Source organism: Heterodontus francisci, chromosome 5 (genome assembly GCF_036365525.1).
Source record: "Heterodontus francisci isolate sHetFra1 chromosome 5, sHetFra1.hap1, whole genome shotgun sequence".
NCBI lineage: Eukaryota > Metazoa > Chordata > Chondrichthyes > Heterodontiformes > Heterodontidae > Heterodontus > Heterodontus francisci.
Genome location: NC_090375.1, coordinates 145351472 through 145366179, shown reverse-complemented (window position 1 = coordinate 145366179; position 14708 = coordinate 145351472). Strand labels below are relative to the sequence as shown.

The 14708-nt window shown below is 44.2% G+C and overlaps 1 protein-coding gene across 3 annotated transcripts in view; it reads right to left on the bottom strand.

Moving 5' to 3' along the window:
* colec10 (collectin sub-family member 10 (C-type lectin)) overlaps positions 1–14708 on the bottom strand; it is a 72616-nt gene that overhangs the window by 43719 nt on the left and 14189 nt on the right. For all 3 annotated transcript variants that reach the window (XM_068032192.1, XM_068032193.1, XM_068032194.1), the window contains exon 2: positions 10374–10525. In XM_068032192.1, coding sequence (XP_067888293.1) covers positions 10374–10506 — 133 coding nt within the window. In that variant the 5' untranslated portion in view covers positions 10507–10525. The remainder of the gene's footprint in view (positions 1–10373; positions 10526–14708) is intronic.

Below are 14708 nucleotides of genomic sequence, written 5' to 3'. Positions count from 1 at the left end.
CTTGCAGGCCCAAGCATAATGCAGTGTCTGATGGCCGGTATCTCAGCTTCCATTGCAGCACTAGCAGAAGCCACGTACCCAATGTCTGAGTGCTGCAGTGGAAGCTCAGTTTGAGGTAATAAAATCTCATCTTGTTGCCATGCAGGCTCAGATTGCTGCCATCATGACTGCAGATACCAGTGTTCAAAGATGCTTTCAGGGTCTCATAGCAGTCCAGCAATCTGTCCTCCTGCAGATTACTAGGATTGCTGAAGTGCTTCCCCGGGGCAGTGGCAGTGGCTCCGTGCAGTGCGAATCTTGTGTCCTCTCTCAGGATAACATCATTTGTGCTCCCAACAATGCCACACAGTAGCATAGTGGAAATGTTACTAATAGTAATCCAGCAGCCTGGACTAATGCTCTGGAACTATAAGTTCAAATCCCATCATAGCAGCTGGAGGAATTTAAAATTCAGTTAATCAATTTGGAATAAAATGCTGGTCTCATTAATAATGATCATGCAACTACTAGATTATCATAAAAACCCATCTCATGCCGTTCTCACCTGGTCTGGCCTACATGTGACTCACACCAATGTGGTTGACTCTTAACTGCACTCTGAAATGGTCTAGCAAGTCACTCAGTTGTATGTAGATGGCTCACCACCACCTGCTCAAGGGCAGTTAGGGAAGGACAATAAATGCTGGCCTTGCCAACAGCATTCCCATCCCAAGAAAGAATCAAAAAGAACTCCTCCAGTAGTCTTGCTGTTGCCTGTTAGCCAGCCGGCCTAGGCTGCAGCTGTCCATGCCAAGTTGGTGCGGGGTCTTATAAGCCCGGAGCTGCTCATTGTTGTCCTGCAAGGCCATCTGCGGTCTCCCCCGCTGAAAGTCAGCAGCAACAAATTCTGGCCTTGCCAGTGATACCCACATCCCATGAAAGAATTAAGAAAAACAGCCATGCTGCTGACACCGGAGTAGCACTATGTAGGAGCACTAGACCAGGCAAAGGCTCCTGTAAGTCAGACACTAAGGGAATGCACAAGGGCGATTGGTTGAGTTTTATATGGATTATTGGATGTTTTGTTGCATGAAGTTGGTATGGAATGTTTGTTTTATGGTGGCTTTTATTTCAGGAATGTGTCCAAGAGGATGATGTGATGGTCCACAACTGATGGATGGTAAGGTGTGGGGCTGTTGGGCAATGTGGATCTGGGTCATATTCACTTAAACTGGAGTTGAATTAGATGCTTACGCATAGCCTGTATGGAACGTGGATGTTTTGACTGCCTCCTCATTTCCTCCTCCTCCTCCTCTTCCTCCTGAGGTCATCGCCAAATCCATGGCGACAAGGGCTGTGCCCTCATGATTGCCAAGTTGTGGGGAATGCAGCACATCATCACGAATTGGGACAACTGCTCCTCCAGAGTGGTTGAGCCAGCAGAACCTTTGCTTCTGCACTCCAATTGTCTGCTTGATGACGTTTCACATGGAAGCATGGCTATCATTATATGCTGAGTGTGGTCGCACACCATTTGCACATTGAGTGAGTGGCAATCTTTGTGGTTACGGTACATCATAGAATTGAGATGCCTGCAAAGCCATGTGTGTGCAGTCGATGGTACCCTGCACCATGGGGAACCCCACTAACCTGGCAAAGCCACATGCGCACTCCGCCTGCTTCTCTCTATTCAGAAAGAGCACAATGATCTCCCCTCTCCTGGCATAAAGAGCATCCGTCACTTCTCTGATAGAGCAATGGACGGTGAACTGGGGATGTTAGCTATGTCTTTTTAGCTATGTCGCCTGTTCCAGCCAGGAAGGATCCCGACATGTAGAAGTTGAAGGCCATGGTCACCTTCACCGCCACTGATAGCACCATCCTCACACAGCTCTGAGGCTGCAGGTCAAGTTTCAAGAGGTGGCATAGTTCTGTGAGCAGCTCCTTCATGAATTACAGACAACAAACACACTGCTCCTGACTTAGTGGATGTAAACAAAGAGCTCCCGGAAGACCTGAGGTGGATAACACCTGCTGCTGAGAACTCTCCCTTTCTTCTCTCTTTATGAGCAGCTTGTCTTATTAATTGCTGCCTCTGCACCATCTCCCTCTCTTGCTGCAGCCCAAATGGAGACTGCTACTATGGTCCCCATGACTTGTAGCAAGTGGTGTGCCCAGAGCCCTTGCAGTAGCAACCAATGAATTCCCCACATGCAGCACCACTCCCTGTAATCTTCATAAACTATAAGCAACTCCTCTGAACATCCAGGTTGAGAAATTTGTTCAAATGATATGAATGGTATCAATGAAAAAATGCCACAGGGGCCATTCAGGTAGTGGCCACTGCGTTGGACTCGATGTAAATCTACATAGCTAGAAGTGACATTACACAAATGAATTTCTCCCCCACCAGATACTTCCACAAATTCAAGCAGAGCCTGTAGAAAGTAATAAGCAACTAACCTGGACATTGCCGATGATCCCTTTAACTAGCACTGGTGGGGGTCTCTTGTGCTGCTGAATGCATGTTCAGCTGTGCGTGTTTGAGAGAGGGTGTTAACTAGAGTGGCGAGATCCAAAATGCAGCGCTGGTGTCAAATCAGCATTAGGAGTGGACTGACGTCACAATTTGCCTACTCTGCATGCTGCTGGTGGACGCTCCTAATGCTCGCGCTAACGGCCTCAACAATGTGGCATTCAGCAGGGACGACACTGGACTTGGGCAGAAGTGGCACTAATGTCATTTTGCTACTAAACTGGCACCTGTAGTGCCAAAGTTACTAGCGCGGTGGAGCTGAATTTTGCAGCTTTAGTCTTTAAGCCAACTGCTATGAAACATTACTGTCAAAGGTCTGTAGATCAATAATAATTCTGGTGAATGAGGTTGATAAGAAGTGGGACCCCTTTAAGAGATAATATTTCTCAGAGTAATGTAGAATTATTATAGAAACAGGCATTGTATGAAATAGACCCACAGAAGAACTGTTTTCCTTTCTCAAAAGGGACAGACACCAGGGTCATCACTGGTGTAAACAAGATAGAGGGGGGAAATGCATGACGTTCCCAAGGGGGTCATATAGAAGCCGCTAGACACCATAGATATTCCTACGCTGATAAAAGAGAGTCTTCTAGCACCTTGTGTACTCTCTTACCTGTGTAAGTGTCTAATTTGGCCTCTAGTATGAAGTAAACTGAAAGATGGCCTCCAACTGAAGTGATGGATACCTCAGATAACTGTCCTGTACTCATTGGTCAGAAGGGTTCAAACAAGAGATTGAGATAGGGTGAAGTACCAGCCCCCAGAAATATGGTGTATCAATGGATGCTGAGATGAAAAGAGAGAACAGCTCCTGCCCGGCAGAAGATAGAGCGCTTCCTGACACCTTGGCTAACTGGAGGAGGCAAAAGGACAGAGGAAGAGAGCACAAGAAAGAAAAAAAGAGAGAGAAGACTGCCTTTCCAGCTGCAGAGATCAGCTGCAAAATCATCTTTCACGGGTCATATACTTCTTCTGTCTATTTAGTTTATGCATCATCATATTTAAACTGCCACTTCTTAATATTCATTATGTTTAAACTGTTGCTTCTTAATAAACTACTTTAAAATTACTTGTGATTTTCATCCCCCTTCTTTGGGTATCTGTGACTCCCGAATCTAAATCTTACAAATGGATCAAGTGTCAGTCAGGCAACATTTAGGGAACATCATAGTATAAGATTTGATTAGCTATGGAAAAAGTCAAGGAGAAATCTACAGTGAAAATAATTAATTGGAGGAGAGCCAATTTCAGTGGGGTGAGAGCAGACCTGTCCTGGTTAAATTGGAATGAAAGATTGGCAGGCAAAACTGCAACTGAACAATGGGCTGCCTTGAAAGAGGAGATATTTGAAGTACAGTTGAGGTACATTCCCAAGAGGGGGAAAGTTAGGGCAACCAAAGCCAGAGCGCCCTGATTGACGAATGAGACAGACAGTAAGATGAAGCAGAAAAGGGATCCATATCACTGGGGATGGTGGCATAGTGGTAATGTTATTGAACTAGTAATTAAAGAAGCCCTGGCTAATGCTCTGGGGACATGAGTTCAAATCCCACCAAGGCAGCTAGTGGAATTTAAATTCGATTATTAAATCTGGAAATTAAAAATTGGTTTCCATAGTGATGACCATGAAACAAGTGGATTGTTGTAAAAACCCATCTGGTTCACTAATGCCCTTAAAGAGAAGAAAATCCACTGTTGTTACCTGGTCTGGCCTACATGAGACTCCAAACCCACAGCAATGTGGTTGACTCTTAACTGCCCTCTGAAATGGCCTAGCAAGCCACTCAATTGCATAAAACAATGACAGAGTGTCAAGGAGAGATGGTTAGATCCTTTCTGTGCAGATGGTCATTACCTGGCACTTGTGTGGCATGAATGTTACTTGCCACTTATCAACCCAAGTTTGGATGTTGTCCAGGTCTCGCTGCATATGGACACGGATTGCTTCAGTATCTGAGGAGTTGGAAATAGTACTGAACATTGTGCAATCATCAGCAAACATCCCCACTTCTGACCTTATGATGGAGGAAAGGTCATTGATAAAGCAGCTGAAGATGGTTGGGCCTAGGACACTACCCTGAGGAACTCCTGCAGCAAAGTCCTGGGACTGCGATAATTGACCTCCAACAACTACAAACATCTTCCTTTGTGCTCGGTATGACTCCAACCAGCAGAGAGTTTCCCCCCTGATTCCCATTGACGTCAATTTTGCCAGGGCTCCTTGATGCCATACTCTTCAAATGCTGCCTTGATGTCAGGGGCAAAAACTCTCACCTCACCTCTTGATTTTAGCTCTTTTGTCTATGTTTGGACCAAGGCTGAATGAGATCAGGAGCTGAGTAGCCCTGGCAGAACGCAAACTGAACATCAGTGAGAAGGTTATTACTGTGTAATTGTCACTTACTAGCACTCACAACGATACCTTACAGCACTTTGCTGATGATCGAGACCAGGTTGATGGGGCAGTATTTGGCCAGATTGGATTTGTCCTGCTTTCTGTTGCCAGACATACCTGGGAAATTTTCCACATTGTTGAGTAGATGCCAATGTTGTAGCTGTACTGGAACAGCTTGGCTAGAGGCGTGACTAGTTCTGAAGCACAAGCATTCAGTACTATTGTCAGGGCCCATAGCCTTTGCAGTGTCCAGTGCCTTCAGCCGTTCTTTGATATCACATGGAGTGAATTGAATTGGCTGAAGACTGGCATCTGTGATGCTGGGGACCTCAGGAGTGGGCCGAGATGGATCATCAACTTGGCACTTCTGGCTGAAGATTGTTGCAAATGCTTCAGCCTTGTCTTTGGCACTAATGTACTGGGCTCCCCCATCATTGAGGATGGGCATATTTGTGGAGTCTCCTCTTGTTAGTTGTTTAACTTTCCACCACCATTCATGACTGGATGTTGCAGGACTGCAGAGCTTAGATCTGATCTGTTGGTTGTGGGATCGCTTAGCTCTGTCTAATGCATGCTGTTTCCATTGTTTGGCACGCAAATACTCCTGTGTTGTAGCTTCACCAGGATAACACCTCATTTTTAGGTATGCCTGGTGCTGCTCCTGGCCAGGGATAGGCAACAACATGTTGCACCATGGACATTTGACAAAATTATTGACTCAGTCATGGACATGGGGGCAATTAATTTGTATATAAAGTGTACAGCCAACCTAATGCCATCAAAATACAGTCTGATTTAAAACACATTTCTCCCTATTTAGTGAGTACCTGGCATTGTTTTTGCTTGCACAAGTAGCCAATGGCTGCCCACACACTTGATGTGGTGATGTGGAGAATCTGGATTGATGTCCATCTGTCATGTGTGATCTTCATCTCTCTCTCCCCTCTTGCTGTCTCTCTCTCCCCCTCTGTGTCAGTCACTCTCCCCTTTATGTCCATCTTTCTCCCATCTCTCTCTCTCCCCCCTCTCCTCCCTGTGTGTCCATCCATCTCCCCCTCCCTCTCTCCCCCTCTCTTCCCCCCCTCCCTCTATCCCCCTCCCCCTCTCTCTCACTCTCTCCCCATCTCTCTCCCCCCTCTCTCCCCCTCTCGATCTCTCACCCTTCTCTCTGTATCCATCCCTCTCCCCCTCTCTCTCCCTCTTCTCTCTCTTTCCCCTCTCTCTCCCCCCTCTCTGTCTTCCCTCTCTCTCTCTGTGACAGTTGCAGAGAGTAGGAACTCTTCCCAGAGCTGCTTTGTGATTGCTCAGTTTAAAAAAAAAATTCACAGTGGACAGTTTCACAGCTGACAGATGCTCAGAGCAGGAACAGCGACTTCAGAACTCAGGACAAGTTTGTGGTTTGTGGTGGGCTTTTTAACAAGATCGGAACCCACTGGAAAACTCCGAACTGGTCCTGAGTTTGGAAGCTGCTGTTCCTGCTCCCAGCACCTGTCAGCTGTGAAACTGATGTCTGTGAATGTTTTTAAAGTCCGACTGGTCTGGAAAGAAGAAGCCAATGGGAAATTTCTCATTCCTGAAATTGTGGTTGAATACAATTCTTTGCTGCTGATGGCCCACAGCGCTTCATGGATGGCCAGTTTTGAGCTGCTAGATCTGTTCTGAATCTATCCCATTTGACATATTGCCTTATTGACTTCAATGGAAGCAAAAATCAGGATGGGTGTTTAATGGGAGGCCAAGCCAATATCACACCATTTAGACCTTTGTCCAAGCTTAAAATTACCCCAGTGAGTTGTCAAATGTGTCAGCAAAGCCTCATGGAATAACAATGCAGTACAGTGGAAGCTGGATTTTTGTAGGCTGTGTTCATTTGCACCACAAGTGGATTGGTGGTGTAGAGTAATTCAAAACATCTGCAATGTGTCTTTTATCCAGCCATTTAGACAGGCTCCAAAGTTCACAGTGCTAACACTGCTGCAGAACAGACAGGGCTGACACTCCCCAGTTAGGAAACTATACAGCACTCACACCACTGAGTTCAGAGCATGCATTACCAAGTACAGAGAATTCACAATACTCACACCACTAAATTCAGAGAACGTGTAGCACCGAGTCTACCAAGTTCAGAGAACCTGGTCCTCACACTATCAAGTTCAGAGAAGGCACACTGCTCAAACTATTGATTTTAGAGAGTGCATGAGGCTCTCACTATGGATTTCAAAGAACACGCAGCATTCATACTGCCGAGTTCAGATAGGAAGAGGTGAGAGATGAAGGGATTTCAACATAAGGAAGTGAACTTTAAAGTTGAGTTAAAAGCAAAATACTGCAGATGCTAGAAATCTGAAACAAAAACAAGAAATGCTGAAAATACTCAGCAGGTCTGGCAGCAACTGTGCAGAGAGAAGCAGAGTCAACGTTTCAGGTCAGAGACCCTTCTTTAAAAAATTGAAGTGTTGCTCGACGAGGAACCAATGCAGGTCGATGAGCATAGGGGTGGTGGGTGAATGGGACATGCTGCAAGTTACGACACGAGCAGCAGAGTTTTGGATGATCTCAATTTTATTGAGGCTGGAAGATGGGAGGGTGACCAGGAAAACGTTGGAATAGTCCAGCATGATAAATAGCACACCATCCCAATGTAATTCACATTGGTAGGAGAACAGAACACATTCCAATTTTTAAGGAGAACAACCCCAGTTTCTCTGGTTTCTCTGTGTAACTGAAGTCTTTCATCTTTGGTACTATACAACTAAATTTCCTCCGCGCCCTTTCTAAGGCCTTGACATCCTTCCTAAAGTGTGGCGCCCAGAATTGACCACGTTACCTCAACTGAAGCATATATAGTGATTATAAAGATTGAGCATAATTTCCTTGCTTTCGTGCTCTATGCTTCTATTAGTAAATCCAAGGATCCTGTAATCCCTTTATAGCCCTCTGTACTTGGCCTGCCACCTTCAGAGACTTGTTTACATACATCCAGCTCTCTCTGTTCTGGCAAGCTTTTAAAAATTATGCCATTTAGTTTATGTTGTCCTTCTTCATTCTTTCTACTTCTTCCCCAAGTTCCTGACCTTCCCCACCCACACCCCCCATGTGTTGCCGACCTTCTCCCCTCTGAGTTCCTGACCTTCTCCCCCGAGTTCCTGACCTTCTCCCCCGACTTCCTGACTTTCTCCTCCAACTTCCTGACCTTCTCTCCCCAAATTCCTGACCTTCTCCCCCGCCGAGTTCCTGACCTCCCCCTCGACTTCCTGACCTTCTCCCCTGACTTCCCGACCTCTCCCGACTTCCCAAACTTCTCCCCCCCGACTTCCTGACCTTCTCCCCTGACTTCCTGACCTTTCCCCAAATTCTAACCTTCTCCCCCCAAGTTCCTAACCTTCTCCCCTGAGTTCCTGACCTTTTCTCCTGACTTCCTAACCTTCTCCCCCGACTTCCTGACCTTCTGCCTTGACTTCCTGACTTTCTCTCCCCGAATTCTTGACCTTCTCTCCAGACTTCCTGACCTTTTCCCCCTACTTCCTGACCTACTCTCTTGACTTCCCAACCTTCTCCCCCCAACTTCCTGACCCTCTCCCCTGACCTTCTCTCCCCAAATTCCTGACCCTCTCCCTCAGAGTTCCTGACCCTCTCCCCAAATTCCTGACCTTCTCCCCGGAGTTCCTGACCTTCTCCCCTCTGAGTTCTTGACCTTCTCCCCCGACTTCCTGACCTTCTCTCCCCAAATTCCTGACCCTCTCCCCTGATTTCCTGACCTTCCCACCCCCGTGTTCCTGACCTTCTCCCCTGAGTTCCTGACCCTCTCCTTCTGAGTTCCTGACCTTCTCCCCTGAGTTCCTGACCCTCTCCTTCCGAGTTCCTGACCTTCTCCCCGAATTCCTGACCTCCCCAAGTTCCTGACGTTCTCCCTCCTTCCTAAGTTCTTGACCTTGTCCCCCAAGTTCATGCTCCCTCCCCACAACAGTTCCTGACCTTCTTTCCACAAGTTTCTGATGTTCTCCACCTCTCCCACCAAGTTCCTGACATTTTACAGCCAAAAACATGGTTCAGACTCTAGATTCTGGCTAGGCACCTGCGCAGCTGCAATTGCGGTGCGCATAGGTGGCTCCAGTGGAGGGACAGGATGGTCTTCAGGCTCGGCCACCATATTGTGCACATACGTAGAAAGACAGCTGATACACCTTGAAAGTAATCACTCCAATTATTGTAATGGACAGGCTTGTGATATCCAAACTCTCCCACCTCTGTTGATGTTAATTGCAAACTACCTTAAATGGAAATATGAACAAACAGATACAGCACGTGCTCAGTTTGCAAATCCCCTCATTATATAGAGATTACAGAGAATTCATTCCAATGTAGGTGGTAAAATATTGATTTCTTCAACATTAGCACTTATACAGCAAATTCTGATTGTCAGAGAATGTTGATGCCCAAATAAGGAGTGCATGGTATATGCTGCAAATATAATATCTAGTACAAGAAGAGGCAATACAAAATAAATTGTAGAATTCTAAAGATGGTACAGGAACAGAGAAACCTGCGGATAGAGTGGTTAAGAAGGTATACAGGATTTTGGGAATTATAAATGGAGGCATAGAATACAAAAGCAAGGAAGTTATGATGAACCTTTATAAAACACTGGTTTGGCTTCAACTGGAGTATTGTGTTCAATTCTGGGCATTGCATTTTAGGAAGGATGTGAAGTCTTTGGGAAGGGTGCAGAAAAGATTTATAAGACTTCAGTTATGAGGATAGATTGGAGACGCTGGGATTGGTCTCCTTGGAGAAGAGAGAAGGTTGAGAGGAGATTTGATAGAGGTGTTCAAAATCATGAGAAGTCTGGACAGAGTGGATAGGGAGAAACTGTTCCCATTGGTGGAAGGGTGGAGAACAAGAGGATACGGCTTTAAGATGATTGGCAAAAGAAGCAACAATGACATGAGAAGAAACTTTTTTATGCAGTGAGTGGTTAGGATCTGGAATGCACTGCCTGAGAGTGTGATGGAGGCAGGTTCAATCGTGGCTTTCAAAAAGGAATTGGATAAGCATCTGAAGAGAAAAAAAAATGCAGGGAAAGGCCAGGGGAGTGGGACTAGCTGAATTGCTCTTACAGGAACTGGAATTGACATAATAGGTTGAATGACCTGTTTCCATACTGTAACTATTCTATGATTCTAGTAATTATTTTCGTCTTCTATTTTTAACATATCTCTCTTCTCTCCCTTTAGGTCCCCTCATGCCATATATTAAAACTGAATGAGAAGGTGAGTAGTTACTCTGATTCCAGGCTTCTACCAATGCCTCTTGATCCAGTTGCTGAGGGTAAGTTCGGGAGGTAGCTGGGAGGTTAATAGGGTGACACAGAGAAATCAGTTCAATAAATGCATTACTATAACAACAATAATGTTTTTATGATGCATTAAGTATTGTTTGTCTGAAATATATTCTCAGTACCTTTTGGACCTGGCAAGATTATGTGAGTTGCACAGCTGTCTGAGGCAGGACGATGGGTTGTAGTGAGGGACAGAATCTGTACTTGTAGAACTATGAGCAAAAACAAAAATCTCTTCACCCACTCAACTTCCATTCCTCTAGATTTTTCTAACCTGCAAAAAAAGGAAATGCAGCAGTACTCAGAATTTATAATTACATCTACTTCTGGGGTAGATTTGTCCTTGAGCGTTAGTATAAAATGGATGATAACGTAATGACAGCCCATTTTACATCACACCTGCTTTTCATTTCTGTTGAAGTCAGTGAGAATCAGGAGAGATGTAAAGTGGACTGCCATTTCGTTTTTAGCTGTTTTACACCATCACACAAGGTCAAAATCTACTATTTTCATACCTTACTGCGATACTTATAAAATGCATTCAATTTATGTAAAAGTGACTTGACACAACACCTACCATTATGACCAGGTGAGAAAAGTGTCTAGGGGTCTTTTACTGTCTTCACCCTATTGTAACAGCGTTTAATTTTAAACACACTGTGTTTTGAGCTCCCCCTTTGGTGAATCCTTGTTCACCTCTTTCCATTATAAGGCCAAGAAATGAGCACAATCAGATTTTCTTAGGTTTAAAGAAGAAAAGTGAAAATTTATTAAAACCTACTTCAACTCTAAGTTGGTTAACGCCTACAGATACACGCCACACCCACGCTAGCATGCACATGTGATACACACATGAAATAGAGACAGAAAAGAGAAAAAAATAAAATGGAGCGATTTGACGCAATCTCTGAAGAGTTTCTTGCTACTGTGCTTCGAGCTTGCTGTAGGGTCCTTGATTGTAGGTAGTCTTGAGTTTCGTTGAGACCCAGTATTCTTCTTAAATCTTGTTCACTGTAGGAGACTTTTCTCTCTTGGGGTTCATATGTCTTCAGTGGTTTCCAAAGCTGGTGAGAGTGAGATGAGAGCAGACAGTAGAGAGGTCTTTTCCAGTCCAGGAGCAAACAGCTTTCTGAGTTTTTAAAACTGTGGGCAGGTCAAATTCAAAAAACTGCAATAGTCAGTTAGTCATGTGACTAAACTGGTGTGACCATGTCTGCTTGTGTATTCGGCCATCTTTTTAGTTAACCTGGAATGTTTCAATGTCTGGTAATCAAAAGTCCATTGTGGATTAAATTGGAGCAGGGAGTGGCCCCTTTGTCCGTTCTAAGTACTGTCTGTTTCTATGCAAATATCTTTCCAGTCAGAATCTCCAATTGTTTTTTAAAGCAAGTTCTTTCTTCACCAACAACAGTTTAAAATCAGTGTTCATGTGGCAAAATCAATATTCCTCATTCTTGGCAGATGTAGGGGCTTGCCTGGCACCTACAAATATATGTTTTCCTATAAGAAATCCAATATTATATTATAGCATATACAAAACCACAAGAAATGCCCCAATTTATACTAATGTTATACTACAGCATGCAAAACACATGATTAAACGTGGGGCAATTCATCAGATATTACAATAATTGCTTACATATTTAACATTTTATTTATTATAGATACTTATAGATTTCCTGTGACTCACAGGAAGCTGTTTGCTTGCAAATGAAGGACCGGATGGTATAATAGAGACTGTATCATTGCAAAACTATATAGAGGTTATAGAAAAAAGAATATTAGCAATTGAAAATTGGGACAAAATTGAATATTAGAATGTTTTTATATGCTTACAGTGGATTGCAAAGATGAAAATAAGTTAAAATAAATTAATGTAAAATATATAACATTGTTTGTAAAGTGCAATTATATATGTAATGCATGTATCTAAACATCTTGGAATATTTTTCTGTAAAGTATTGAACTTTTTTTTATTCTTACATGGGATGTGGGCATTGCTTGCAAGGCCAGCATTTGTTACCTATCCCTAATTACCCTTGACAACTGAGTGACTTGCTAGGCCATTTCAGAGGCCAGTTAAGAGTCAACCACATTGATGTGGGTCTGGAGTCACATATAGGCCAGACTAGGTAAGGACAGCAGATTTCCTTTCTTAAAGGACATTAGTGAACCAGATGAGTTTTTACAACAATCAATGATAGTTTCATTGCACCATTACTGAGACTAGCTTTCAATTCCAGATTTTTTTGATTAATTTAATTATTAGTTAAATGATGTTAAATTCCACCAGCCTGGGCTCTGGATTACTAGTCTAGTGACATTACCACTACACCATTGCCTCCCTGAGGTTGAATGATTGAAGCTAGTTGAATAAAAATTGTACAATAAAAGCATTTCGAGAATTTTATGTTTGGGTATCAGTTTCTCTGCTGATTCAAATGTGGATGCTAAGTTGGATATGTGAAAATTTAGTGCCCGTATGTTGAGGAGTTAGGTTAGAGTGGCGGGAGCTATGAATCACTAGGGGAGGAAAGAGGATGAAGCTGTTGGGCTGTGGAGAGGTTAGTGATAGTGAATGGATAAAAGGCTGTCATGGTGAATGGGTAGTAAAGGTTGAGTGACAAGAAATGTTGAAAAGTTTCATTTGGGCAGTTAGAGTTTTCAGAGAATTTGTTGGTGGCAAGTAATGGGCACACAGTACTGGTTGGTGGGATGAAATCTGAAGAGGAAAGAGAGATTTAAGGCAGTTATGGTGAAGGCAATGGCGCAACAGAGGGAGGGCAGATAGCTCATAATAATGGGATTGAATTCCCGTGGCCTTTCTATTATTAAAGCATTGCATTCGGGATGAACAGGAACTAGCAAGGGCTGTATTTGATTACACGAGGTCTCCACTCCTCTTTTACCTACCAAAATTAGTCAGGCACATGCAAATGTGGAAATAACACTGTATGACATAATTCCTGCATTTACGCCCTTAAGAATGCTGGGCATTTGGGACACTTGAGCCTTCCTGGCATCCAACAATGATAATGCATTAAAGGTTGCCACATTGTAGAAGGCTTGAGTTTATTTTGAATAAATAGCTTGGTATTTTTTTTTCAATTTCTTTGGCTGGTTCACCTTTGCCCAACTCTAATTTCCTGCAGCAAGCAATCAAGTTACATTGATATTGGCATGAGTGCCCATCCACTCTTATGTACTGTTCTGACTTCAGGAATTGGGACTTTCGTTCGATAATATAAAAGTCTAAAAGTGCAAATTATAATGAAATAATCAAATATAAACAATGAAATGACTGGCTTTTTAGTTAACAAATACTGTTTTCAATTTTTTTCAATGTGGGTGATGGGAGCATTAATGAGTTTTCAGAGTCCAACCCAAATAAACAGATAATTTAATTATGAAGCAGCCGTCAATATCTGTTTAGTGACATTGGTTACTAAATCCAATAAAATTCAACCTTTATCCTGACACTTCCAAAAGAGTCCAGTGGCTGGATTCCTTTAGGGGTCAGCACCCCGACGTCAGCACCATTGGCAGGTGCTGACCCTGTTCTGAGGGGGAAGCAGTCATGGGATCCGATGTTCCTGGAGGTTAGTCCTAATTGGCTGGAGAGCAGCTTTGGCAACCAATTAGAGGCAGCAGGCACGGAAAGGAGGTGGGAGACTGAAAGTGCGGGCCTGATTTAAAGGGATGAAGGCAACCATTACTGTGGCTGCCATATTGAAATGCTATCGCAGGGAGAAACAAGGAGCAGGAAAAGCAGAGACCAGACACCCGTGGCAGGGCAGCCCCAAGGTTCAGTGATGCCGCCCTTGAGGTGATGCTGGAGGTGATGAGAGGTAATCAAGGTATCTTGTTCCCAGAGAGTGGCAGGAGAAGGCCACCCAGCCAGACCAAACAAACTTGGCTGGAGGCGGAACATCAAGTGAGTAGCTGCAGCGTTGTGAGGTGGGCCTGGGTGCAGTGCCGTAAAATGTTCAACAGCCTTCTCCATTCTGGCCAGGTGAATGCAGTGCGACACCGAGATGACCAGCCTCCAGGTCTGCAGCCACCAGCAGACACACCGGCTGAGCAGCCTGAGACTGCCTGGTGCTCCTGAACATGGGAGAAGTGTGTGCCCAGGATAGTTACAGACCCATGAACAAGGCTCAACTCCCTAGTGCTGCTGAGGAGCTGGAGCACTGATGAATGCAGCATCTCATTTAAATGAGCCGCTGGAATTGGTGAGAGAGGCCAGAATTGTCTTATCTCTCTTTTGTCCTTGCAGGAGTAGAGGATACACATGCCAGGGAAGGGGCTCGCACAGATGGAGGAGTGTCCCAGCTCACCATCCTTACTAGAATGAAGGAAGCGCACCTCGACATAGCGAGAGTGACATTGCATGAGGAAGTGGGTGATGGAGAGATGGGAATACCTGGAGGAGAGGATGAAAAGATATTGAATTCTGT